General features: G+C 45.5%; 1 protein-coding gene across 2 annotated transcripts in view; it reads left to right on the top strand.

Moving 5' to 3' along the window:
• Positions 1 to 25241, top strand: part of STARD4 (StAR related lipid transfer domain containing 4) — a 184182-nt gene that overhangs the window by 56875 nt on the left and 102066 nt on the right. For both annotated transcript variants that reach the window (XM_069226467.1, XM_069226471.1), the window contains exon 3: positions 8092 to 8141. In XM_069226467.1, coding sequence (XP_069082568.1) covers positions 8092 to 8141 — 50 coding nt within the window. The remainder of the gene's footprint in view (positions 1 to 8091; positions 8142 to 25241) is intronic.

Here is a 25241-nt window from a genome sequence, read left to right as displayed (position 1 = left end):
GCACCGCCACCAAAACCCTGGCAGAAACAAACTCTATAAAAGAAGACACTTGCCTTCAGGAACACAGGCACGTTTGGAGGTGCCATGGAACCAAAACTTTAAGTCTTCCCACTGCTCCTGATCATCCTGCGTCTCTGGAACCAGCGACGACGAAGACGAAGACGTCTACAACCGTAAGTACACCCACCTAACACACACTAGAGGCAGAACCATTAGAACACACGCACACACAACACACACAGCCGGGACAGCTAGTGACTGCCAAACACACATGCAACTACACACCCATACCAAGACACCCACACCCACACACGCACACGAAGAATACACACACCATGCCCAACACACACTTGCCAGACACACCCCACCCCCCACACACATCACCGCCACAGACTAACACACATGTACACAACACCACCGACACACAACATCACAATCACAACTACACAAACGCATTGCCAGCCCATAGAATTGCACACCAATACATGACAACACGTACTGACAACAACACCCAAAGACTACACACAACCAATCAACAGCACACACCGATACAACATACCAAATGTCACACCACGCCCACACAACATACAATGCATATGACATAGCCATGACCACACACACGGACGCACACTCAACAACCACACAATGGCACACAACACCACCACAACACATCGCACTACATACAATGCAGAACTCTGCAACACACATGCATGGAGCCACACCATTATATCACAGACACAATATTGGTGAAGGTATTTTTATTTCAGCATGTCGTACGATATATAGATAACACGTAGAACATAAAGAGTGCTCAGCCAACACATGTTTCGCCCTCTGCGGTGTGTCCACCAGGGCTTTCTCAAAGCATAAACTGGAATTCAACATCAGCTTATAACAATGTTCAAAGTGCTTTTAAAATAAATAATAATCAGTCCGTATTGTAGCTGCTTAATAGCATGCGAGAATTCAATCACTTGCGTACTCGGCCGCCGCCATAGCGAATATATATCGTACGACATGCTGAAATAAAAATACCTTCACAAACCATAAGCTTAATATACGTCTCAGAAACGTCTCTCACAATAACATTGGAACATCGCATGCTTACCAGATGATGTACGCCCATGGCAATCAGATGCCTATAAATTAATACAAACAAGCGGGAACTCACCTTCCATCAGTCGGATTACTTCATTTATGGGGGACTAGGGTCCATTCCCCCTGGTTTGAGCTCCCACGAACATCTAATCATACCGGTGAATAGACAATTTATACAGGAAGTTAAAACTGGACCTTTACCTGCCCCGATAGATGGGAGTGGATTAACACCTCTGAGCCACAGATGCAGATGGCTGGAGATGGTTTGTACACAATGCTTAGGGTACTACTGACACTCACATCTACAGTAGGGCCAGGATGGAGTCATTCATGTCTCCATGTCATTTGTGCATATTCACAATACAGACTTGGAGAGGTATGGAAAAGGGAGATGACAATCCACTTATGGTGGAGCATGGGGACATACATGTGTGGTGCATGACACAGAGACACTATGGGGGTCATTACGACCTTGGCGGGCGGCTATCGCCACCCACCATGCGGTAACCGCTGTGCGGCCCCCAATGCGGCCGCACTCGTGCGGCCCCCATTAAGACATTCCCGCTGGGCCGGCGGGCGCAAACCAAGTTTGTGCCCGCCGGCCCAGCGGGTATGAGGCCGCAACATAGGAGCCGGCTCCTAATGGAGCCGGCAGTGTTGCGGCCGTGCGACGGGTGCAGTTGCACCCGTCGCGCTTTTCACTGTCTGCAATGCAGACAGTGAAAAGCTGGCTGGGGCCCTGTTAGGGGGCCCCAGGACACCCCTTACCGCCAGCCTCTTCCTGGCGGTGCAAACCGCCAGAAACAGGCTGGCGGTAGGGGTGTCATAATCCCCAGGGCAGCGCTGCTTGCAGCGCTGCCCTGGTGGATTATCACCGCCGGGGCTAAAACGGCGGGAAACCGCCGGCCCCGGCGGTGCGACCGCGGTGCTTCCGCCGCGGTCGTAATAGGGCTGGAAGCACCGCCAGCCTGTTGGCGGTGCTTCCGTCCTAGGTCGAAATGACCACCTAAGTGGCTGAGTGTCTGATGACCATCATGTCCAGATTCTCATTGGATGAATGGCCGTGTCACCATATTGGTAAATGACATAACTACATACATGCTCAGTGCAGGACCTGTCAGTGTACCATATATGGACCTTGACACATGTGAAGCATGTCCAGCACTGATGATCAGGGCCAACAATTTACATCAAGGGAAAAGTCCATGTTGCTTCAGCATGCCCAATATGGTATGTGCCAGCAGTGGACAGTGTTAGGTGTGTGCATGTTGGATGTTTTGTGCCCACATGTGTGGTGTGCTTTTCACATTGTACTATTTCTCCCCTCTATCTAGATACCCTGTCCTTAGGAGAATGAGACATGCACCAGTGTACCATCCGCAAGTGGACCTTGCAACTCTGGAGGAGAGGCACATAATTCAGACCTATCATCTGAATCGACAGACCATCATGAAACTAAGTACCCAGTTGGAGCCAAATCTATTGCTTGCCATACGTAATCCCTATACCATCCCTCCCACAGTCCAGGTTCTGTCAGTGCTACACTTTCTTGCCACAGGCTTCTTTCAGATGACAGTGGCCTTGGCAGCAGGCATGTCACAGCCCATGTTCAGTCTTGTGTTGAAGGATATACTGCGTACTTTCGTGAAACACCTGGACAGCTACATCAGGTCCCCCATTTGAAAGCTGCCTTCTATGATGTGGGACACCACATCCCTCATGTGATAGGGGCCATAGATGGCACCCATATACCCTTGGCCCCTCCCAGTACCAATGAACAGGTCTAGTGGAACCGTAAAAACTACCACTCCTTCAATGTGCAGGTGGTGTGTGTGGCCGACCAATACATCTCCCAAGTGACAGCCAAGTTTCCAGGATCTGTGCATGACTCCTACATCCTGTGGAACAGCAGTGTCCCACACATGATGACATGTCTACAGAGGTAGAGGGTTTGGCTCATAGGTATGTATGCATTTGGTTGTTATGGCACCTGTCATCCCATTGTTCCCTGTTGCTGTACCCATCCTGTAACAGGTCCTATCTCTGTGCACACAGGTGATTCTGGCTATCCTAGCCTTCCCTGGCTGTTGACACCAGTGAGGTACCCTGTGACTGAAGGGGAAAACCGTTTCAATGAGGCCCACGGCAGGACGAGGCATGTGATAGAAAATACATTTGTCCTCCTGAAGGCCAGATTCAGGTGCCTGCACTTCTCAGGAGGTGCCCTCCTCTACTGTCCCCAAAAGGTATGCCAGATCATAGTAGCCTGCTGCATGCTCCACAGTCTGGCCCTGAGGCGTCAGATACCCATGCTAGCTGCGGAGGAGGAGGAGGCAGCTGGGCGAGTGGCTGGTGATGCTCACATGGAAAGTGATGAGGAGGCAGATGAGGAAGGTGGGGCTGAGTCAAGGGCTGAGCTCATCAATCAGTACTTCCAATGACACACAGGTATGTTGTCTGTGAACTTGCAGGTCAGGTATTTCAACATAGGTATTTATCTACAGTCCCCCTGATTTGGTAGGTCAGTGAAGGTGTAATGTGTTCCCTTCCCCATGTGTGTGTTGTGGAAGGTGACTAACTGCATGTAAGCTGCAGTGCAGTAATATATTCTCTCTGACATGTGTACTGTCTGCATGTTGGAAGCATCACATCTCTCATGTACAGGCCAGTATTGTGCAATGTGTCCTGCATAGTCCTGTTCTGATGACATTCCAGCTACTGACTGTACAGTATTGATCTTTGACACTCCTACATATTGCTTGAGCCATGCGTGTCCTGTATCCTTTGGTTACTGTACACAATGTGGAGTTTAGCAAATGAGAGGTGCCATTTACACTGATTGGTGATGTATGCCCTTCAACTGGTACTGAAGAGGTGTTATCTGTCATGCCCTGTTAGTTGTCTGCTACACTGGGCACGCCCAGTATGGACTACATATGTGCTTTAACTCTCACTGTGCCTACTATCCTGATGGTGATCTCTGTAATGGTATTTTTGAAGGTTGGATGTGTAGATTTACTCATGTCTGTGGCAACACTAATGACTCCCTTACATCAGCCCTGGCACATATCTGTTGTATAGTGACTGCTGCAGACAATACCTCCCTCTGCAATCCTTTATACTGCCAGTTGGTTTGTGGTCAATTCCACTTTGATGAAAAGGTAAACATACTTTTGTTATAGTACAAATAAATAGACATATGCAGTGGCTGTGATCAATGGTGTTTATTGTGACTTGAGTGACAAACAGGTGATGAGTTGGTCATGGTTGAAGAAATCCTGAGAGTAGGTGGCACAGCTGTAGGTAGCACAGGTCCTGCCTCCCTGGGCCATGGGAAAATGGAGTTTAGGCATTTAACAGTCAACAGGGTATCCCAGTGGCACACAAGGGAGAGCTATCAAGTGAGGGTCACTTCCTGGCGGTGATTTTGGTCTTGGCACCTGCTGCTGATGGATGTCTGGATGGACGACTATATTTGTGGGGGTTTTGCAGCTACAAAGGGAGGGGTACCTGGGGCCTGTGCCTCCTCTGAGTAGGCCTCCATTCCACTAGCAGCCGCAGATGTTGAGGGCTCTGATGTGATGTGGCTTGTGGAAGGGTCTGCTAATGGGTGGAGGCAGCACGCAGGGTGGTGTTAATGTCTCTGAGCCCCCCTGAAATGGAGTCCATGGTGGCATTCATGGCCTGCCGCCGCTGCATGGCCTCCTGGTTGTATTCCCTCTGCAGCCTCTGGTTTTCCCCATCATGGATATGATCTGGCCCATCCTGTCCTGAGATAGTTGATATGCTCCCAGGACTTGGGAGATGGCTTCCTGGTTAGATGCCTCCCTTGGCTGCCCCATCCTCTGGCCCACAATGTCCTTTTCATGCCCCCTACCCCCATGTGCCTGTGCCCCTGGCACAGTGTGCCCACTCCCAGTTTTACCAGGACCTTCAATGTATGGGCTGTGAGGGGCCGCCTCAGGTTCCTGTACAATGGGGCACACTTCTGATTGACCAGTCCTTGGGGCACAGGTTTGGGGACAAAGAGTTGACTTAGTTGTTGTTGCCACAAGATGGGGGGGGGTTGTTGGCAGGGTGAGGCTAACCAGGGGTCCCAGATGGACCAGGTAGGTCATCTCTGTCCAGACTTTCAGCGGCGTTGTCCTCACTGGGGCCTTCATCCCGATGAGAGCTTGCAGTCTCTGGTAACCTCTTTGTTGTTGCTGTGGCTGGGGTACCTGTGAATGGAGTGAGAGAGAGTTACATGTTGTAGGTGTGTATGGTTGTCTGTTAGTCTGATGCATACAGTGGCTTGACTTGATTCCCAGCTATGGCATTGACAGGTGCAGTACTGCTAACACTGTTTGTGGATGATGGGTTGAGACATGTGTACCATGCCCCTGGGGCTTGTTTGCATCAGGCTTGGTCACTTTGGCTGGGTGGGGGGGCTCTATTCCTGTGTGATGGTTCACTTGACAGGTTTGCCCTGTCAGCTAGTGGGCATTCTGGCTTGGTATATGTGATTGGGAATGGCTGTGCATTGCAGCATTGTGTACACATGGGAGATGGGTATGTGTGTACGCAAGATTGTTAGTCCTGTCTGTGCCTGTTATACATGGAGTATACCTCCTTACTGTCATGGCCAGGATTAGTCCATGTAGGGTGGTGTGCCAGGATTAGTGACCCTTGAATTGGTGACAGTGCTGTGTCTGTGTCTGGGCTAGTTTTCCATTATGTTGTGCCTTCGCATTGCTGTCATTGCCATGTAGTGGTCTTCAGTCGAAGCATCCAGTTGCTGTAGGCGGTGCAATTGTCATACATGCAAGAGGTGTGATGTGGCGTGCACAATGCAGGTTTTGTGGTGGATGGGCTAGTGCATTGTGGGAGTCGTAGTGATTGTTATTGGCAGTGCTATCCGTACACTTGGCAGGGAGTGTGTGGGCACCTGGGGGGCGGTGGCAGTGTTGCATGCAGGAGAGGGGCATTAGGTGAGTAGATGGGAGGTGTAGTGAGAGAGGGAGTGATTTGGTAGTGATTGGGTGGTGAGGAAGCAGGCTGGACAGGTTGACTTACTGGCAGGGGAGTGTTAGTTACTCACCAGAGTCCAGTCCTCCAGGTATTCCGGTCAGGCCCTGAGGATGCAGGATGTCCAAGACCCTCTCCTCCCATGATGTGAACTCTGGGGGAGGAGATGGGGGCCCACTGCCAGTCTTCATTACCGCCAGCTGGTGCCTGGACACCATGGAACTCACCTTCCCCCATAGGTCGTTCCCCCTCTTCCTGATGTCCTCCTTTGTGAGTGGATGGCTGCCCACTGAGTTGACCTTGTCGACTATTCTCTGCCATAACTCCATATTCCTGGCAATGGATGTCTGCTGACCCTGTGTTCCATACAGTTGTGGCCCTACTCTGAGGATTTAATCGACCATGACCTGCAACTCCTCATCGGAGAAGCTTGGGTGCTTTTGGTGTGACATGGTGGTTGTGTTGTGGTGGGGGGGTGGGGTGGGTGCTGTGTGTGTGGGGTGAATTGTAAGGTGCTTGGTGGGGTTTGTTCAGATGTGATGTGTGTATGGTGTTGATAGTGGTGTGGTGCGGTGTGTGGAGAGTGTGAAATATATGTGTGCCTATGGTATATCTGTTCTGTGTGATTGATTTGTGGGTTCTCGAGGTTTGTGTGAGTCGTTAATTGAGCAAAGGATTGTGGGTTGTGTGGGGGGGGTGTTATATAGTGCTGTGAGTGGGTGTGCATGGTGTGTGGATGTGTGTCCGGGGTGGGGTATTCGAACTGTCTAATGTGATGTTGTGTTCTGACAGGAGTGAGTTCTGAGAGCAGCGGTTCGGACCCCCAATAGCTTTCCACCATGAAGGACCACTGTGCTGATTTTTAGGTCATAAACTGGTGGTGGAAAGTTATTGGCGTGGCGGTGCTGGTGGTGCAACCGCCTCTGTCAAGCCCTCCTAGGTCCTGGTGGTGTCGGTTTTGTGGCTTTTTTTAGGTGGGATACAGCCAACACTAGCAATCTTTTGCCGACCGCTACCTCGGCAGTCTTACCAAAAGACTGCCAAACTAGTAATGGCCACCTCATTGTTGCCTTGCTTGAACCCCTGCTCTCTGTTCCTGTGGCCTTCATGTTTATTTCTGTTTTAGTTACCTCACCAACTTGGATCAGTAACTAAAAAGAAAAAAGCACCTGCATCATTTTGGAGGCATACACATGCTTGGTGCGTGCACCTTCAAAATGACACGGACGGTCCTGTCAAAGGCTTGCTCTTCTGTTTTTTTTTACTTTAACCATGCTGCACAACATGATGCTGGTGCTATCTGTGTAGTGGAGCTAAAATCCACTGGCAATGCTAATAAGTAACAAATGCAAGACCCATTGGCTTTGTCAATGATTGTTGCTTGGAGATGTGTTCATACGTACGAAAATTCAACATAAACTTATAAAAACAGGAGTCCAACCAGCAAACGTTGTTCACATACTTCATCAGTTGGTGCACCGAAATAAAAACTTTAACATATACAGTTTTCTTCCGATTTCTTTTACATTCTTGTGAAAACAATAATTATTGGTGTTTTGTGAAAGTTTATCCCTTTGACCTACGACTATTTTATAGTGCTTGAGAAAAATATCAGGGCAGTCTGAGCTGCTTCTTATCAGAACTCCTTGCGTTTATTTATTCCGTGGCTAAGTCCAAAGTGTGAGCTATCACTAGACGTGAACTTCTTGGAAAATACGAACGTAACTTGATGTAATTCCGCAAAATGTGAACTCATGTGGCCTGGTTTGCTCGTTGCCACACCTTGTCTTAAAAAGATATGCACATGTACGAAATAAAAAGTGGTCTCGCAAAAGGCACTAGTGGGTAAGTATTCCATCGAGAAGTGCCCTTTATTAGGCTTTGTAAAAGTGTGTTGTTGTAGTACTTGTTGGCGTGAGCTTGTTGTGGCTAAATAATTGCCCCTGTTTTCTCCAAAATGTAATCACAGATTGTCCTATTTTTTAGAGTGGTGTAACAGTTTGGAGGAAGCCATCAGAAGAATTTAGCGGTTATCTGTAAGTATGTGCTTCCACTATTCGAAGTGCAGCTTTTTGCAAAGTGTGTTTAATTCCACTGCACTGTCAATGCTTGCAGTTGATTATATTGCTAAAGTAGTTTTCTTTTACATTATTACAGAAATGCATGACTACAAACTGTATTATATTTTCGACCAAGTAAATGTGCACATGGACATTTTTTGTAAATCCCTTGGAAAGTTGTCAGTGTATTTGTATTCATTTGTTAACAGTAACTGGCTGACTAAAGGCATGCTGAAAAAAACATTTTAAAGCAGTAGTATTTTTTTTTTAAATCAGTACACCTTAAAATAATCAGATAAAATAATGGAATTTTAATGATGGCTTGTTACCAACACTCACCTGAGTGTAAGGAAGTAGGATTTAGAGCAAGAAAGCTGATAAACATAATAACTAACAGCCACTCCACCGACACAGCACAAATAGATTAAAGTGTTACTCCAGATTGTAACACCTTGCTAACCCAGGGCACCATCCCAGACGGTCTTAAGGCTGGACAGATCCTGCCGATAGTGAAAAAGGCTACCCTAGATCTGTCCTACCTTGCTTACTTCCATGCTATAATCCACCACCCATCTGTTGGAAAAAACATTGTTAAGGCAGTCACCACCAGCTACAGGAGCGCATCACCAAAAATAACATACTTCAAGAATGTCAATCAGGCTTCAGACCATGCTGCAGTATTGACACGGCCACGCTCCAGGTAGACAATGGCATTTCTTCTTCAGTGACAAAAATTAACTTTGCCTTATGGTCGTGCTTGACCTATCCACAGCTTTCAAACCATCAACTATCCAGCATTGATCCACACCCTGAAAAGTTGTATGGGATTCCCGTCACCTGTGCAGCCCCCAGGGCTCCTTTCAGTTACCCATCATTTTCAACTTCTATATGGAAAATTTAGGGGCCAACCTTGCAGACAGCAAAATCGAAATCAACCAGTTTACTGACAACACCCAACTCTAGCTCAATATCTCCTCAACTAACGACCTGCAGAGACTTAAAGCATGCCTCTAACGCATCCAGACCTGGAGGTCAATAAACTACATGATGCTAAACACCATGAAGAACAAATTCCTCCTATTTGCAACAATCTTAAACATTCTTTGATTCAGTAATAGATCTCCTTCTTAAATCTAATGAGCTTCACAGCCCAATTGACAGAATGGACCAACTTCCTTCAGTTCACCTTCGACTCAAACCTCTCACACATTGGCAAGAAAACCAAAGCAGCTTAATTATAACTCTCTCGCCTGAAAAAATTAAACCCTTTCTCCTAGTAGAAGATTTCAGAAAGACAGGTATAGCCATAGTCCTCTCTCGCCTAGCTGGAGGCAACACCATCCACAGTGGCTTTCCAGAGGCCATCCTCTGAAAAGCATCCCTCACGCAGAAGCATGACTCATCAAGGGGGTGAAGAGAATTTCACCACATCACCCTTGCCCCTACACTGGCTCCTCCTGCAAGCCCTGATCATCTTCATGATCAGCTGGACCACTGACAAGGCCCTCTACACCAAGCCCTTGGTCTACCTAGCTAACAAACTAACAGCTGATTGGAGACTAAACACTGCAGGAAGGAGAAAGTAAGAAGTTGGCCAGCTTATGTGCCAAGGATCTGAACAACATCCCACTGACATCAGAATAGCAACACCCTCTTACAATTCAGGAAGAAGCAAAAAAGTTAACAGGTCAAGAACTCTACCTCAAATAGGCTGACTTCTCAACCTGTCTACTAACTTTACCTCCGTTCCCTCTTCCCCTGCCCTTCTCCCTATTTAGCCAGCTAAGTTTATGCTTTAGAAATACCAAACATACATACAGTCTTGCAATCACAGAGAGCACACTGTAGGTTATTTTCTGATTAAAAGATACACGAAATGGTTGTTCTGGTTTGAATTAATGTTTGAATTTGATTTAATGTTTTAATCCCAAGCAACAAAAACACAAAGTCATCATATCATTAGTAATTTGATGTCTTCTGCTAAATCAGTGATTTAACATAAATCCCTCTTTGGCTCCCCAGATATTAGGAAAATGTGCATTCTTTCACATCCCTGCAGGGTGTTCGCATTTCCTGGCTTGGCTCCTGAGCTAAAACTGTGCCTGACTTTCTAACCTTAATTAGCTGTTGTCTGTTTGAAGAGTCACAGTAATTATTCGTCAGTGCATGGCAAATTAGGCAGAACAGTAATTCTCCTAAAATGAAAAGGCAATTCATGTGCCTTATTATGCAAATAAATTATATTAAATTACACTACACTTTCTGTGGAATTATTATCTAGCTGCTATGACATCTCAGCTCACCAGTGCTAATGTGCACAAGCTTTGTGCTTAAAACATGGTAACATTGGTATATCCAGAATTGGCATATTTAATTTACTTATAAGTCTCTAGTGAAGTGTACTACATGTGCCCAGGACCTGTAAATTAAATGCTACTGGTGGGCCTGCAGCAATGATTGTGCCACCCACTTAATTAGCCCCTTAACCATGTCTCAGGCCTATCATTGCAGAGCCTGTGTGTGCAGTTTTAAACTGCTATATCGACCTGGCAAGTTAACCTTCTTGCCAGACCTAAGCCTTCCCTTTTTATACATATGTCACCCCTAAGGTAGGCTCTAAACGACCCACAGGGCAGGGTGCAATGGATGTAAAGGGTAGGGCACATATTTTTAGGTTTTACACATCCTGGTTGTGAAAAACTCCTAAAGTTGTTTTTCACTACTGCAACTACTTTCACTATCTCTCCCATAGGGTAACATTGAGATTACCTTATTACATCTTATAAGTGTAATTCCCAATCTGGAAGAGATTGGTTTGTCAAGTTTAGTGCCTCTGAACCCACAATTTAAAATCACAATTTATGGTGAAGTCAGATTTTGAATTGCAGTTCTGAAAATGCCACTTTTCGAAAGTTGGTATTTTCTTACTTTAGTCATTTGGTGCCTACTGCCTGTCTCCAATATACGCCTGGTGTGGGGTGACAGCTGGGCTTGTGCACTCTCTCTAGACAGCTATACACAAAGGAAGCTTAAGTGTGACTGATAAGCCATCAACATCCTGATGGGCCATCCTGTGCAGGATGGGTGAGAGGAGCTGGCATTTACACCTGAAAGAACTGCATACACTCCTGTAGTGTGTATGGAGCCAGGTCAGTAAGGGGGGTGAGGCCCTGTGCACTTCAAAGACCCTTCTTTGAAGTCTCCCCCCACTTCAAAGGCTCAAGTGGGAATAAAAACTGGATCTCTGACACTGCCAACTCAGGACACTTCTGGGCTGTGTGGGAAATACTTTACACATTGCCTCTTAAGTTAAGTCTGACTGCTCTGTGCCTAGCTACCAGAGTGTGATTACAGATTAACTTTTAATGTGTATCTGAATTACCTTAACTAAAATTGTGGTTCCTGCTTGGACAGGGTGCATACCTCTGCAAACCAGAAACCCAATTTCTAACAGCCACATAGCGGTAATTTGTTGTTCTTAGCATCTGGCAACATGGTTTCCAGTTCATTCACTTGGGACATATTTGATTTTTTTATGCATACATCTCCCTATGTTACACTTAGAAAATGTGCATACTGGTTAAAGTGTAAATAACAATATTGTGATATTGTAAGGTAACAGCAGAAGTACATGCTGTCCTTTATGGTTATATCTGAACAGTTTATGGACCTGTGCAGGATTATCTCAAATTGAACAATCCAGAAATAGGTCGGTTTCAACTAGAGTGTGACACTACAGTGTGTGATGCAGCAACACTGATCTTATCAAATGGGATCATATTTATTGTGATCACAGTTAGGGTGTTAACTTCAGACAGTGGTGGCAACTGGGGTGCCCATTTAAACAGTTTTACCTGCAATCCACAAGTAAGGAAGGCCTCTTTTGATCCTAACAGTGATCCACACCAGTGTGGCTACTCATTTACTAATTTTACACTCATGCTTCTATAATTGACGCTTGTTGGCATTATAGTCGGATAAATTCTATGCAGTAAATTCTGTATATAACATGGCCAACGCATTTCTTTTTTTTTTTTTCTCTTTTCTTGTCCTCATGTACTTCGATAGCCAGAAACAGGGTAATCGCCTCAAAAGCCTTTCGGGGGTGCTTTTAGCTCACATCCAATCTCCCGAAGGAGGCTTTGGTCTGGATTAATCAGAATCTCTGATAAGTACAGACTTTACAGCCCAACTTCAGAGCATGCCTCAAGACCAACAATTAGTGTAATCATAGGACAGTCCCAGATTGATAGTTATAATTATTGCCTTTCTAGCCAATTTTTAATGGACCACAAAATCTGTATTTTCTATTCTCCTCCTTCATATCAATTTTTAGATTATAAATTAGAGAATCTTTCCACTCCAAAAATATCAGAGGAGAGACACTGAACCATCTTTTACAAATCTCTCTCCCGGCTGATAATATCACATAAAAAAGTAATTTAGCACCGTCTCTATTTGACTTCATTAGGTCCTGCAGGCTTCCAAAAGTAACTAGGGGGGGCTTACCTGGCAATTTATGGAAATAATTTTGCTGATTGCTTCACCGACCTCTTTCCAAAACAGGGTGAGCTGAGGACACTTCAAAAACATGTGTAAATCGTCAGCAGAATCCAGACTGCATTTCTTACAGCTGACCAAGTTACCTTACTCCAGTTTGGATAGTTTCTCTAGGGTCCAGAAGGCCTTATGGATTGAAAACAAGTGGTTTCTCCTTAAACAGGCAGGTTTAACTGTAGCATACAAAAGAGTAGTAGATACTTGCCATAAATCTCTTATTTGTATTCCAGGCAAGTGTTCTCCACAAATTTCTTCTGGCAAGGTGAATTCTGCTTCTGGGACGTCCATCATCAACCAGTATCATCTTGTCACTTCTTTTCTCAAGGGGGCCTTCTGATATAATAGTTCTTTCAGCTCATTAGAGCCCTTATCTCATCTTTCACACTCTTCACCCAGCTAATTATTTGAAGGTTTTTAAATTTAGAGAGCTTCCCACCCATCTCCATTTTGAGGTCCACATATGACAACAAATCCCCATTATTGCAAAGTTGCCCCCATTCGAAAAACAATGGCACAGCCAGAGTATCTTTGATCCATTCCGGCGAACCCAGAGAGTCCCAAATGGGAGCATGCTTACTGTAATACAATACGTTGGTAGCTCTCCTTACAGCGCACCAACGTTTTGCCAAGTCCTGCATTATCTTAAATCTCACATTTTAAAAAAATGTGGGGTCTCCAAGTATTTATAAGAAGACCACCTGTACTCCATGACTGATTTCCATCATTGTTTTGGAGATCTGCCCCAGCTCAGAATTCCCCAATTTATTCAGTAATCCTCTTGCATTTTTCAAGAAAAAAGCCCAAGCATAATATGGCAAATCGGACAAAGCCAATCCCCCTTTCTCTTTCTTCCATCTCAACTTCTTCCAGGCAATGAGCACCCACTTTGAGGCCCATATAAAACTGCTAATTTTTCCTTGAAGCTTGCTCAGCCACTCTTTGTTGTACATCAGATGCACTGCATTAATAATTAATGTAGGTTTGGGCAGTATCGACATCTTAATTAGGTTAACCCTCCCTAAAATAGTAAGGGGTAGATTATCCCAACTCTTCATTAGCCTGCAGGAGTCCCTCGTAACCTTCATAAAGTTAGTTTCTGCTATTGTGTTTATATCCTGGGTTATAATAATCCCAAAATATTTCAACTCCTTCTTGCTTGGGACCTTCTCTGCTTGCACATTCCAGGCCAGAACTTCTGTTTTCTCGTTATTGACGACGTATCCACCAATCTTCCCAAATTCCACCATTCGTTCTTCCAAGGCTGGTATAGATTTCCTTAAATTGGCTGTATACACTATTAAATCGTCTGCATATAAGGAGACCTTCCTGCACCAATTCCCACACCTGAACGGAGCTATCCTCTGCTCTCCCCTAATTTTACAAGCCAGGGGTTCTATAAACAGATTAAACAACAGTGAGGAAAATGGGCATCCGTGCCTTGTTCCTCTTTCAATTTTAATGGGGCAAGTTAGGGAGCCATTGACTAAACTTCTTGAGTCTGGATTTTGATATAGCTTTTGCAATGCTCTAACAAAGTTCCTACCCAAATTAAAAACCTTGCATAGGGTGTTTAAGTATGTCCTGTTAACCCTATCAAACACTTTTGTAGCATGCATCATCACTATAGCCAAAGGTTCTTTACATGTGCTAGCTAAGTCTACTGAGCCTATCAAACCCTGTGTCAACTCATGCATGTATCTACCTTTTAAAAACCCTTTTTGGTCATCATGTATAAGCCTACTTAAGACTCCACTTAATCTGTCTGCCAAACCTTTGCAAAAATTTTATAATCACAATTTAACAGGGAAATTGGCCTATGTGAGTCGCAGCGCTTAGGGTCTTTCCCTGGTTTTAAGATTAATGTATTGGTCGCCTTCTTCCAAAAAGGGGGAGCATACCACTGGCTTCTAAGATATTAATACACAAACCAGCCAAGACTTTTGTTATACTATTGCCTAGGACTCTATAGATTTCAATGGGTAAGCTATCCGGGCCTGGCACTTTCCCTAGTTTACCATACTGTATACCCTGCTCCACTTCAACCTGCTCTATCTGTTCATTCAAAACTCTATTGTTCTCCTCACTCAAAGTAGTTAGATCTAAATCTTTTAACCATGTCTTAACTGTCTCCGGTGACACCGCTTAACTCTCTGTGTATAATTCCTTAAAGAAATTCCGAAGGGCTTCCCCAGTCTCCTTGCTGCTTCTCCTAATACCCCTGGAATTCTTACTACATATCTCTGTCACCCTATTTCTAACTAAGTTTGATTTTATTTTCCAGGCCAGCAATTTACCACAATTTTCCCCATATTCAAAGTGTGCCACCCTGTTCACTTCACATCTTTTCTTAATTCTTCTCTCTATCACCGCTGCAAGCTCATATCACAATTCCTGATCTAACTTACGCAGTTGGTCAATTTCCCCGTCATCAAGATTCAGATGTGTCAACCTTTGCTCTACTTGCTGCACACGCTCTTCCAGCCTATTGATCTTTATATGTCTTCCTCTTGAAAGAGGCCGCCCTCATCAGTCTCCCTCTTCAAAAAGCCTTAAATGTATCCCACACCAAAGCTGGCGAAGTGAACCCCGCATTGAGATAAAAAAAAATCCTCTACATCTGCTTGCAATTTTGCTACTGCGTCCTCATCCAATAGTAGAGTTCTATCTGGAGTCCACCTACTGTGGCCTACATTCCCCTTCAACTGAATATTCAGGCTAACTGCTGAGTGGTCTGATAAGTGGGCCCCAACATGCATTATCTCCTCCACTCTCTCCCTCAAACTCCCATCTATTAAAACATAATCAATCCTAGACTGATGTCTATATTTTTTTTAATTGTACATATTTCCCCGCTTGGGCCCCATCCTCTCTCTCCATACATCATGCAGTCCCAACTGGGACACCATAGGCAACACTTGAAGTCAAATTTTTTCATTAATTCTCAATCTACTACCTGAGGTTCTGTCTAATTCATAATTCAGTACAACATTAAAATCCCCCGCCCATATTATAGGATCGGAGAATTGCAGCAGATGTTGGAATAAATCAATCAGAGGAGCGGTGTCAACCTTGTTTGGTCCATAATAGCCCACCAAAGTTAATGCGGATTCATACGCCACCAATTTCCCAATTACCCACCTCCCCTGCCTTATCTACTGACCCCTCCTGGAAGAAAATATTAGGATGTTTTTTGATTAAGATAGCTACCCCTTTACTAACCCCACTTTGGCTAGTACTTACTACCTGTTGCAGCCACCTACATGGTTTGAACAACTCAATGCATTCTTCCTTAGACAGATGTGTTTCTTGCAGAACCAGTACATTCGCTTGGACATCTCTCAAGTATTGCAGCAGCCTCCTTTGCCAATTCCTCACCCGTAAGCCATTAATATTCCAAGACAGAAATGTCAACTCTTTTGTCCTCATCATCTGTGTGCTATCTCCAATCCCAACTCGGATACCCCCCTGAGACTGCTCCTTCTCCACTATTCTGAGGTCACTTTTTTTCTTTCCTTTTTTTCCTTTTTCCCTCATGCTCCACACCCAGTGACTACTACCCCCATCCTCCCTCAGCCACCCCCAATTCAGCCTGAGCCCATGGTTCCATGGGAGAACCCACCCTACCTTCTTTCTCTAGGTGCTACTGTGAGAAAACAGGGCTGATTGCAGAGGCACCCTAACCTTTTGCCCCCATTTTCCACTTTTTGCTGGTGTTTTCCTGATTCTGATGGTGCCCTGGGTACTGCTAAACAGTCCCAGGGCCTGTGCTCTGTGTAAACTCAGTATGCAAATTGGGCTAATTATAATTGACTATGTCAACCTACCTATAAGTCCTTAGTATATGGTGGGGCATGTAGGTTTAGGGACCCAAGCATAGGTAGTGCCTCCGTAGGTGCACTGCTGAGGTGCCCAAGTCATTTAAAATGTAGACCTGCCTTGCTGGCTGCTTTCAAAACAAGGGTATATGCAAATTTGACTTTGGAATTAAAAATACTTCGAAAGTCTTAACCTACCTTATTTTTACATATAAGTCACCCCTAAGGTGTGCCCTATGTGCCACTAGGGTTGGGTGCCATGTAACTATAAGCAGGGACCTTATAAAAATTGTTTTATAAATCTGGCGAGGTAAAGTAGCCAGATTCATTTTTCCCTTACTGTGGTGAATAGCCTGCATAGGCTAACATGGGGAGACTTTATTTTAATTTAAAAAAGTCTCCATAAGAGACAGATACCTTGAGATAATAAATCCCACAACTTGCTGTTGTTGGATTTAAAATAACTAGTTCAGGTAAGAGTTTTAAAACTCTACCTGAAAGTTGCCAACTTGAGCTCTGTAGTGCCCTTCTCTGATTGGCCAGCCTCTGGTAGCCTGGGCAGGCTGCCTTGATGAGGTGTGAAGTGGCCTGGGCTGAACAAAAAGGATGTGCCTGGGGAGGAGATCTGCCTCAGCAGGTGGTGAAACAGGATGGGGGAGAGCAGCCAAAGTGGTCTTTAAAGGCAGGGAAGGGCATTTGGAGCACCTCAGGACCTCCCTCTTCCCCCTGAACCCCAGACTATTAGGTGTCCTCTACCATTAGATTAGGAGAGGACAGGAGAGGGGTGTATTTAGGGTTTTTAGCCACACCAGTGGGTGGGCTCAGCCAGATCTAACTTCCAAAAATCAGTTTCAGTCATGATGGATTTTTGAAGAATGTTGTTCCCTGGGATTGAGTTTTGCCACACTTCCCAGGAAGTGGTCATCAAAGGGGGGAGTAGCCTGCCTGTGATTGGACAGTCAGCCCCCCTGCTTTCCACCCCAGGAGCAAGGATAAATATGGCAGAGCTGCACCCACACCTCAGATCCCTACAAGGAACAAGACAAAGAAGAAAAAGGACTGCCCTGCTGGAACCCTTGTTCTGCACCTGGACTCTGCACTCTGAAGGACTGCACCAGCTGCACACTTGGGCTTCACCACTAAAAGGACTGTCTTCTACTGTTTCAAAAAGGGACTTTCGGTTTGCTACAGGTACAAAGGAGCTGCCCAGAGTCCCCTGCATCAAGTCCTGCAAGCAGAGTCCAGCTGATCAGCGTCCAGTGGCCATTTGAGGATTCTGACCAACAGCGTTCTGGGAATTGTAGTCCTAGCTCCCAAAGAGCAACTCAGAGCTTCTGGAACCTTGGATCAAGTTGTGGACACTTCAAGGACCCAAAAAAAGAACTCAGGAAGAAGATCCAGAAGTTTGGAGACGTTTTGAGCAACTCCATAAGTTGAAATGGTGCATTGTAGGAGTTGTAGTCCCAGACCCTAAGAGGCAAACCAGAGCATCTAAACCCTTAGCTGGTGCTGTGGACCACTTTCCTGATTCAAGAAACACTTCTGAAAGTAAGTGCAACAGTGTTACCTCGTGGGTGGCCTGAACTCTGGACTTTGTTTCTGTCCAGAGTGACCTTTTTTTTTTAACCCTTTGAGCGCTAGTTGCTTATATGCGCTAGAAAACATTAATTCTTTAAAAATTCATATCTCCAGTTCCAATTATCAGATTTTAATCGTTTTGGTGTCATTTTAAAGATAAAAATATAATCTATTGTTATCAATTAGTGTTGGAATTGTATTATGTTTTGTGTTTTACTTATGTACTGTTTTGATTTTTAAATGCTTTACACAGTTGGCTCCTATGTTAAGCCTTGTCGCTTTTTGCCAAGCTACCATGGGTTGAGCTAGCTTTAATTTATTGATACCTAACTGGACCTACACAGAGGTTAATGGCCTGTTGCTAAGTGTAGGTACTTACCTGCTCTTACCAGTGGTCAACTTTCCAACAGCTACCACCTCAGGAGGGACCCCACTGCTCTCAAGCTTACTCTTCACGTAACTAACTAAAGTGTAAATGCTAATTTGGAGGGGAGGGAGCAAAGCTTCCCTCTATTCGTCCATATTAGCTGCCATTTTCCAGAATTTTAATCAGATCGTCTACTTCTCTGGAATCCTTGAAATTATAAATTTTTTTGTTTGCCATTACTTTCAGGGAAGCCGGGAACTTCAATTGGGCCCTGACTCCCAACCTCTTCAATACATCAATTATTTTCCCCAACTCCCATTGCGTGTTTAATGTTGTACTTGAAAGATCTGATCTAATTTGAAAGGGCACTCCCTCCAACAATAGTGACTTCTTTTTCAGCGTAGCTGCTAAAACGCGCTCCTTAACTGCATACTTGTGAAAGCTAACCAGGAGTTTCCTAGGCTTGTCTGTGTTCGAAGGCTTTCTGAAAGAATCCCTATGCACCCTTTGAGTGTCCCTTGCAATATCTTCCTCTGTGTCTTCTATTTGCACTCCTTGTTTGATCAGGTGAACTACAATTCTTTTCAGATCGCCACCTTCCATTCCCTTGGGAACCCTTAGAAATCTCAAGTTATTTCTTCTCTTACTGTTTTCCAGTGATTCAAGTTTAGTCATGACGCTTTCCTCCCTGACTTTCAAACTTTGAATTTCTTCTTTGTTTTTCTCCACCACTACTTTCAGACCCCTCTACCCCACCACGTTCTCAAGGGCGGCAGCCATTCCTGCCAACTCATCGATCTTTTTACCAAGACCTCTGATCTCCTTCTGATTAGTGATTGAGGCCTCAAATCTGCCTCTGATTTCCTTGGATAGGGCTCTTAGCATTCCCGCAATAGACTGGCTGACAGATTCTTCTGAATAACTATGCTCCTGTCCTTCTTCACCCCCTGCTGGTGATTGCAGTAGAGTCTCACTCAGCGGATTTATAACCCTGGGCCCTTGATCTTGCTGCGGGTTACCCCCATCCCACTTTATTAGCTCATCCATCTCAAGTATCTGGGGATTACTGTTCAACGCTCCACCTGTGGGGTCAGCTATACGGCCTTTACAAGAGAATCTGCCATCTTCCATTTCCTCTAAATCGAAGCCCTCAAGGGCTTGAAAGCTGTTGGGACTACACTCTTTTGGGGTATCTCCCAGACTCATACTGCTCCGCTCTTGTGGGGGACAATTTGCTGCCAGGCGGGGGTCGAGCCATTTCTCCATTCCTCGCCTTCCTTTTGCCACATATGCTGATCCTCCTGCCTTCCCTGGGGAAGAGAATTCTTGCGGCCGCCTCCCTCGCACGTCGGCAGTCAGATGCCGCTACGCGACCAGGGCGCGTCTCGCTCCGAGCCTCTTCCGCACTGTATTTCCTCCACCGCGGCTCATTTTCCTGGCTTCCAGTCTGCTTTACCCGGATATGGTTTCTACAGGTAAGGCCAGTGTTTTCCTGAGCTATACTCTATCAGGAGCTGCCGCATGGCTCATGTTCAGCACTTTTTGCTCCTGAGTTTCGCTCCCGAGTCCAGCGGAGCACTCTCTTACGGCTTGCTGCCTAGCCAGTCCCCATGTTCTCCCCCTAACATGGCCAACCTTTGTGACAAGGAGTCTGTCCCCTAGAAATGGTTAGTGAAATGAAACGTACCAGAGAAAGGGCACACCTGTATTCGCCATGCACTGGAACTAAAAGCACACCACTAGTCGTCATTTCCTGAAAATAAAGTATTATGGCCCTCATTAGGACCCTGGCGGATGGCGGTATTTTGGAGAAAAGTACTGGCAACAGGCTGGCGGTACTCTTCACCAAAATATGACATCGGCAGTTTGGCTCAAACCGTCAATGTACCACTCCGCCCGCCGGGCTGGAGACTGCAGTCTCCAGCCAGGCGGCCGTCACTGTCCCACCTGTGGGATTATGACCCTGGCGGGAAGGAAGCCATGAAAACCATGGCGGTAGGCACGATCAGTGACAGGGAATTCCTTCCCTGTCACTGATAGGGGTCTCCCCCGCCCCCTCCCCAGAGTCCTCCCCCTCCCACTCCAGACCCCCCATGACATACACGCACATTCACGCACCATCATACACATGCATACACACACTCATACCCACATTCACTCACGCATGCATACATCCATTCACACACACATCCACACCCACTTACATACATACAGGCACCCACGCATTCAGACAACACAACATACACGCACACTCACAACCATGCATGCACACACACATTCCACACGCCACACACCCGCATGCATGCACACACAAACATACACCCACACCCCCCCACACACACACAACACCCCTCACCCCCCTCCCATCCCCTGTCAGAGGACCCGATTTACCTGTAGTCAGGGGGTCCTCCAGCAGGAGATGGGACGGGGCGCTGCTGCCAGCAGCAGCATCCGCCAGCAGAACATCACCAGGCCGTATCATGGGTCATGATACAGTCTGCAGCGGTCTACTGGTGTGGCGCTGCTGCTGGCAGCAGCGCCACCTTACCGCCGTCCGCTGCCATGGCTGCAGCCAGAATTCCGCCATCCTTTTGGCGGAATTCCGGCTACGGTCATAATATGCTGGACAGTAGGTAGCCACGGCAACGGTGTTTTGGTGGCCGTCGCCGCGCCGATAGGAAGTCAGTACTTCCAATGTTATAAAGAGGGCCTATATGTTTAGTACAGTGCTACAGGTAGTGGTGAAGGTATTCTCTTACTGCTAAATTTTTCTGATGCACTGTTTTTCTTTGTGTATCTGGTACGTAGGACTGATGTCTGTCACACCATAAAATCCCCCGAACATTTTTAGACTTTTTGAAGCATGTGAGTCCAATAACGACATGCCATCAAATATGGCTAGTTTTCACTGGGTTGCAAGGAATGCTAGACATTGTAAGCAGAGACTGCAGTATCCTGTCTTGTTGCTAGAGTTCACTTCACTGCAATGCTCACAATAAAGCACATTTTCTGCATGAGAAGTGTAGCCCAGTAACAGGCTCTTGTGCTGTTCCCTCACATGACCGTGTATGGGCTAAAAATTATTAACTAATGAGAGGCAGCATAATTCCATGTAGAACAGCGGGGTCTGTGCATTTATTACAGCCAGTTAGAAACTGCTATGGTACACATGTGCACCAAGTAACGAATCACCTTATGCTGTGCTCAACTGCAGTTATCAGAAACAGACACTAAGGGGCTTTTTTGCAAGCCCCTTGCGCCGCCTGTGCATCCCTTTTTTTCATATGAAAAGTGAGGCACGGACGGTGCAAGGGGCTTGTAAATAAGCCCTTAGATTCACTGATGCTTATTGTGAAGGATAACTTTTCTCTTGGTTCAGAGGACCTTTGAATAGCATGGTTAGTCACTCGGAGGGAGAACCAGGGGCGACCCCTCCGCTATGGCGGACGTGCGTCGCCCCACTGCTGAAAGGCAACAGAAAAAATAAAATGATAATACAACTATTGTATTATCATTTTATTTTTTGCTTCCTCCTTGGCTAATATGCAAAGAGTAGGGCAGGCGGGCCATCCTGATCACCAGGGGAGGATGAGTAATGTACATTCTAAGTGTGCATGTTGGTTTGGACGGTCGTCTTAGGCCGGCCAAACCAACATGCGCACTCAGAACTCTCCACCCAGGCTGTGTTGCACATCCTCGGCGAAAAACCTGTACAGGCTCCGAGTTCCCAGATCCCAGTCCCCAATTGAGCGGCATTTCAGCCCGCTCAGACCAATCCAGGTGCTTCAATCATGCTGGGTAACAGCATGAGAGAAGCTCCTGGATTGGGTTGTGAGAGAAGAAACAGCAAAGCACCGAGGCAACGAGGAACTCTGAGGCAGAATGCAGCAGGTAAGAGTTGTATTTTTTTATTGTATTATTCCCATCTCCATCCCCCCCATCACACTACCCTCTCCTCCCCGCCCCACCGAGCATTATTGCCATTAGCCGCTCCCTGGGAGAACGACTCCTTTGAGCAGGTGAAGCAGTGAAAGGAGGGTGTTAACAGGACATCTGCATACCCACAATTCTGTGCAACATCTGCTTTCCCAAAGCACATGGCCCCTTTGTTTAATTCTCATGCAAGTCCAGAGGGAGGGAGATTGTCAATGCCAGTTGTGCCGAGTAGGTGTGGTTTTCTGTCCACTGTATAAAAACAGTGTTTTTTCTGAACAATTCTATAAATTGTTACAAGTACAGGAACAGACGCAAGGATGTTTTAATAGTATTATTATTGTGCTTGTATGCTGTTAATGGTCATGTGGCACCGGCAAAGTTATACTTTTTAGTTCATTATCAATGCAGAGACGAGACATGTAAACAACACTTGTGTACTCTATTTTCTACTGTGTATCAGAGGCAGAAAGAAAGCCGTACACTTGCATTGGGCCCCTAAACATAAGAATGAATTTAGAAAGAACAGTTGGTTTGCATATTTGCATCCGATTGTCCTGTATGAGTCTGCCCTCACTTTCATAGAAAACTGAACAAGACACAGCTGCAACATAAATAACGTACTGTGGTCAAGAAGGCAGACGTACTTCATTAGCATGTTTGCATTCCTCTGCTCAGAGGACGCAACTGTACATTTTTGTTTTTTGTCTGTGTGTACATGCCGTTGAGTGAACAATATTTGTTGTGAACATAGGTGAGGCCCCAGGCTAGAGCACAGTAAGAACATAGGTCCTCGTTAACAGTTGAGGCAGGTTGAACGCTGTCCGCCAGGGGCTGACGTTTGTAGCGCTGCCACAACGGTTCATACAGATGCTCAGAAAACTATTTTGTTTTTCAAAAACAAGCACCCAAAGCAGTAGTTTGTTTTAAAAATAAATACAAACTAATGGCCCTAACATCGTGTGAGTGTTCTATTAGGCCCTAGGGGCTATGTTCATTTTTCTGTTCTGGAGGCTGTTTCTGGTGGTCCTGAAGTGAAAAATATATCCAAGCATATGTCCTAAATAGGGTGAATGGTCTGAGGTACTTACACCAATGACCCCAAATCAGGTCGGGTCGTTGGTGTAAGATTTCGGTAGATGGAACCAGTGACATTAATGCTATTTGCTAGTTACAGGGGTCGGCTACTAGAAGCTCATGCGAGTTGGAGAAGGGTGAAGAAACGTAACAGTGGGCGTGGAAGCGAACTTGCCGTGCCCCATCTACTCCCGTATCCTTTGTAACACCCAACCCCTCTGAAGTTGAGGCTCATGATCTGCGACACACACTCCCACGCGACTCCCCCGCCACACCCAGGGGCATGTGTGACTTTGGCATTGCACTGCACATGTTTACGTTGTTGAGAGTCTCACGGGCTCAGACATAAATTCCACTTCCCTCTAATCCGGAGGTGCGCTACCTCTTTGGTCAAACTTTGCTTTAACATTTTCTTTTACTTTTTCTGTTTAGAAACACCCCTCACTGACTAAGCACAGCTGCCTTTCTTCCCACTGTTCTGTCTCCTTTATGGCTGTTACCAAATGCTGGTCAGTGTTTCTTTGCAGGCGGGGGTGGACGAAAGGCACTTCACAACATTTTCCCTTGGACTCATGTTAGATCTGACACTTGTGAGGCTTGTTTATTTTGGGATAGCATCTGGTGCACGCATTGCTTTGCTCACTGTGAGAAATGAGCGTCTATTTCGGTGCTGTGACTGTTTCAAAGAACAGGGCTTCGCTCAGGATTTACTTTTTGGCGCATGTGATAATAAATTGGCACAGGCGAGTCATTACAATATATTTACTTTTGTCATAAGTTATAGTTTAAAAAAGGTCCAAAATGATTATTTTTTGGGCGGGTTCACACTGTTCCATGTAATTTCAACCTTTCAGCAGGATTAGAGTGTGGGAGAAACAATTTGGCACTGTGTCTGACACCCAGACTTTTGCTGTAAAGTGTGCCCATCTGAGGATGAAACTGCCCAGTATCAACCTGTCAGGAAGGGAATTTATCTTGTCAAAGGAGCATATTAAGTATATTCACCTAAAGAACAGCTGCTGGCGCCCGCATTGTGATAATAATCGCAAATGTCTCAGAAGCCTAAAGATGTTCTAACAATGTTCCAACAAGATGGGCTTGATGATGCTGAGATGGGGATATCAGTGCAGGAACTCTGCAGCAGCAGCTTTTAGACCCATAAGATATTTTTAGACACATTGCCTCACAAGTGATAGAGCCTTCTGTCCTAATAAATTACCTGTATTTGGACGCTCTTGGGTCGATGAATCTTTTGACCAAGTGGGGCTCTCTTCACCCGAGATTAGTCAATTTAATCAAATCAATAATCAATAACGAACATAAGCAATGCCCTGATCAACATAACACTTCACAATTAATCCAGAAAACATTTCGGCGAACCATGACCTTTCGGCCATGAATAACCACACCAGTTCATTCAAAGTTAATGAATTTATTTCCCTATATTAACAAAGCTAGCACGATATAAATGTGTCTCAACACCAAATGATATATGTAAATGAACATTAATAGCTGTCCATAACGGCGAAAAAGATGCAATCTATGCAGCATTTGAATAACAATGCATTCGATAATAGCAACGCAAACCACTAAAACTATAATCTGTAATGGGCTAATTGCATACATTAGTCAGCATAACAAGGTCTCAAATTGCATCGTGCAACAAATGAATCTTCATCTAACCTCAAATTAGCATCTGCATGTGGGACTTCATGCAAAAAACAATTTAGCAACATTGATTTGGAA

Source organism: Pleurodeles waltl, chromosome 1_1 (assembly GCF_031143425.1).
Source record: "Pleurodeles waltl isolate 20211129_DDA chromosome 1_1, aPleWal1.hap1.20221129, whole genome shotgun sequence".
Lineage (NCBI taxonomy): Eukaryota > Metazoa > Chordata > Amphibia > Caudata > Salamandridae > Pleurodeles > Pleurodeles waltl.
The sequence above is the reverse complement of the archived record's forward strand: the minus strand, read 5'-3'. Positions and strand labels throughout refer to the sequence as shown.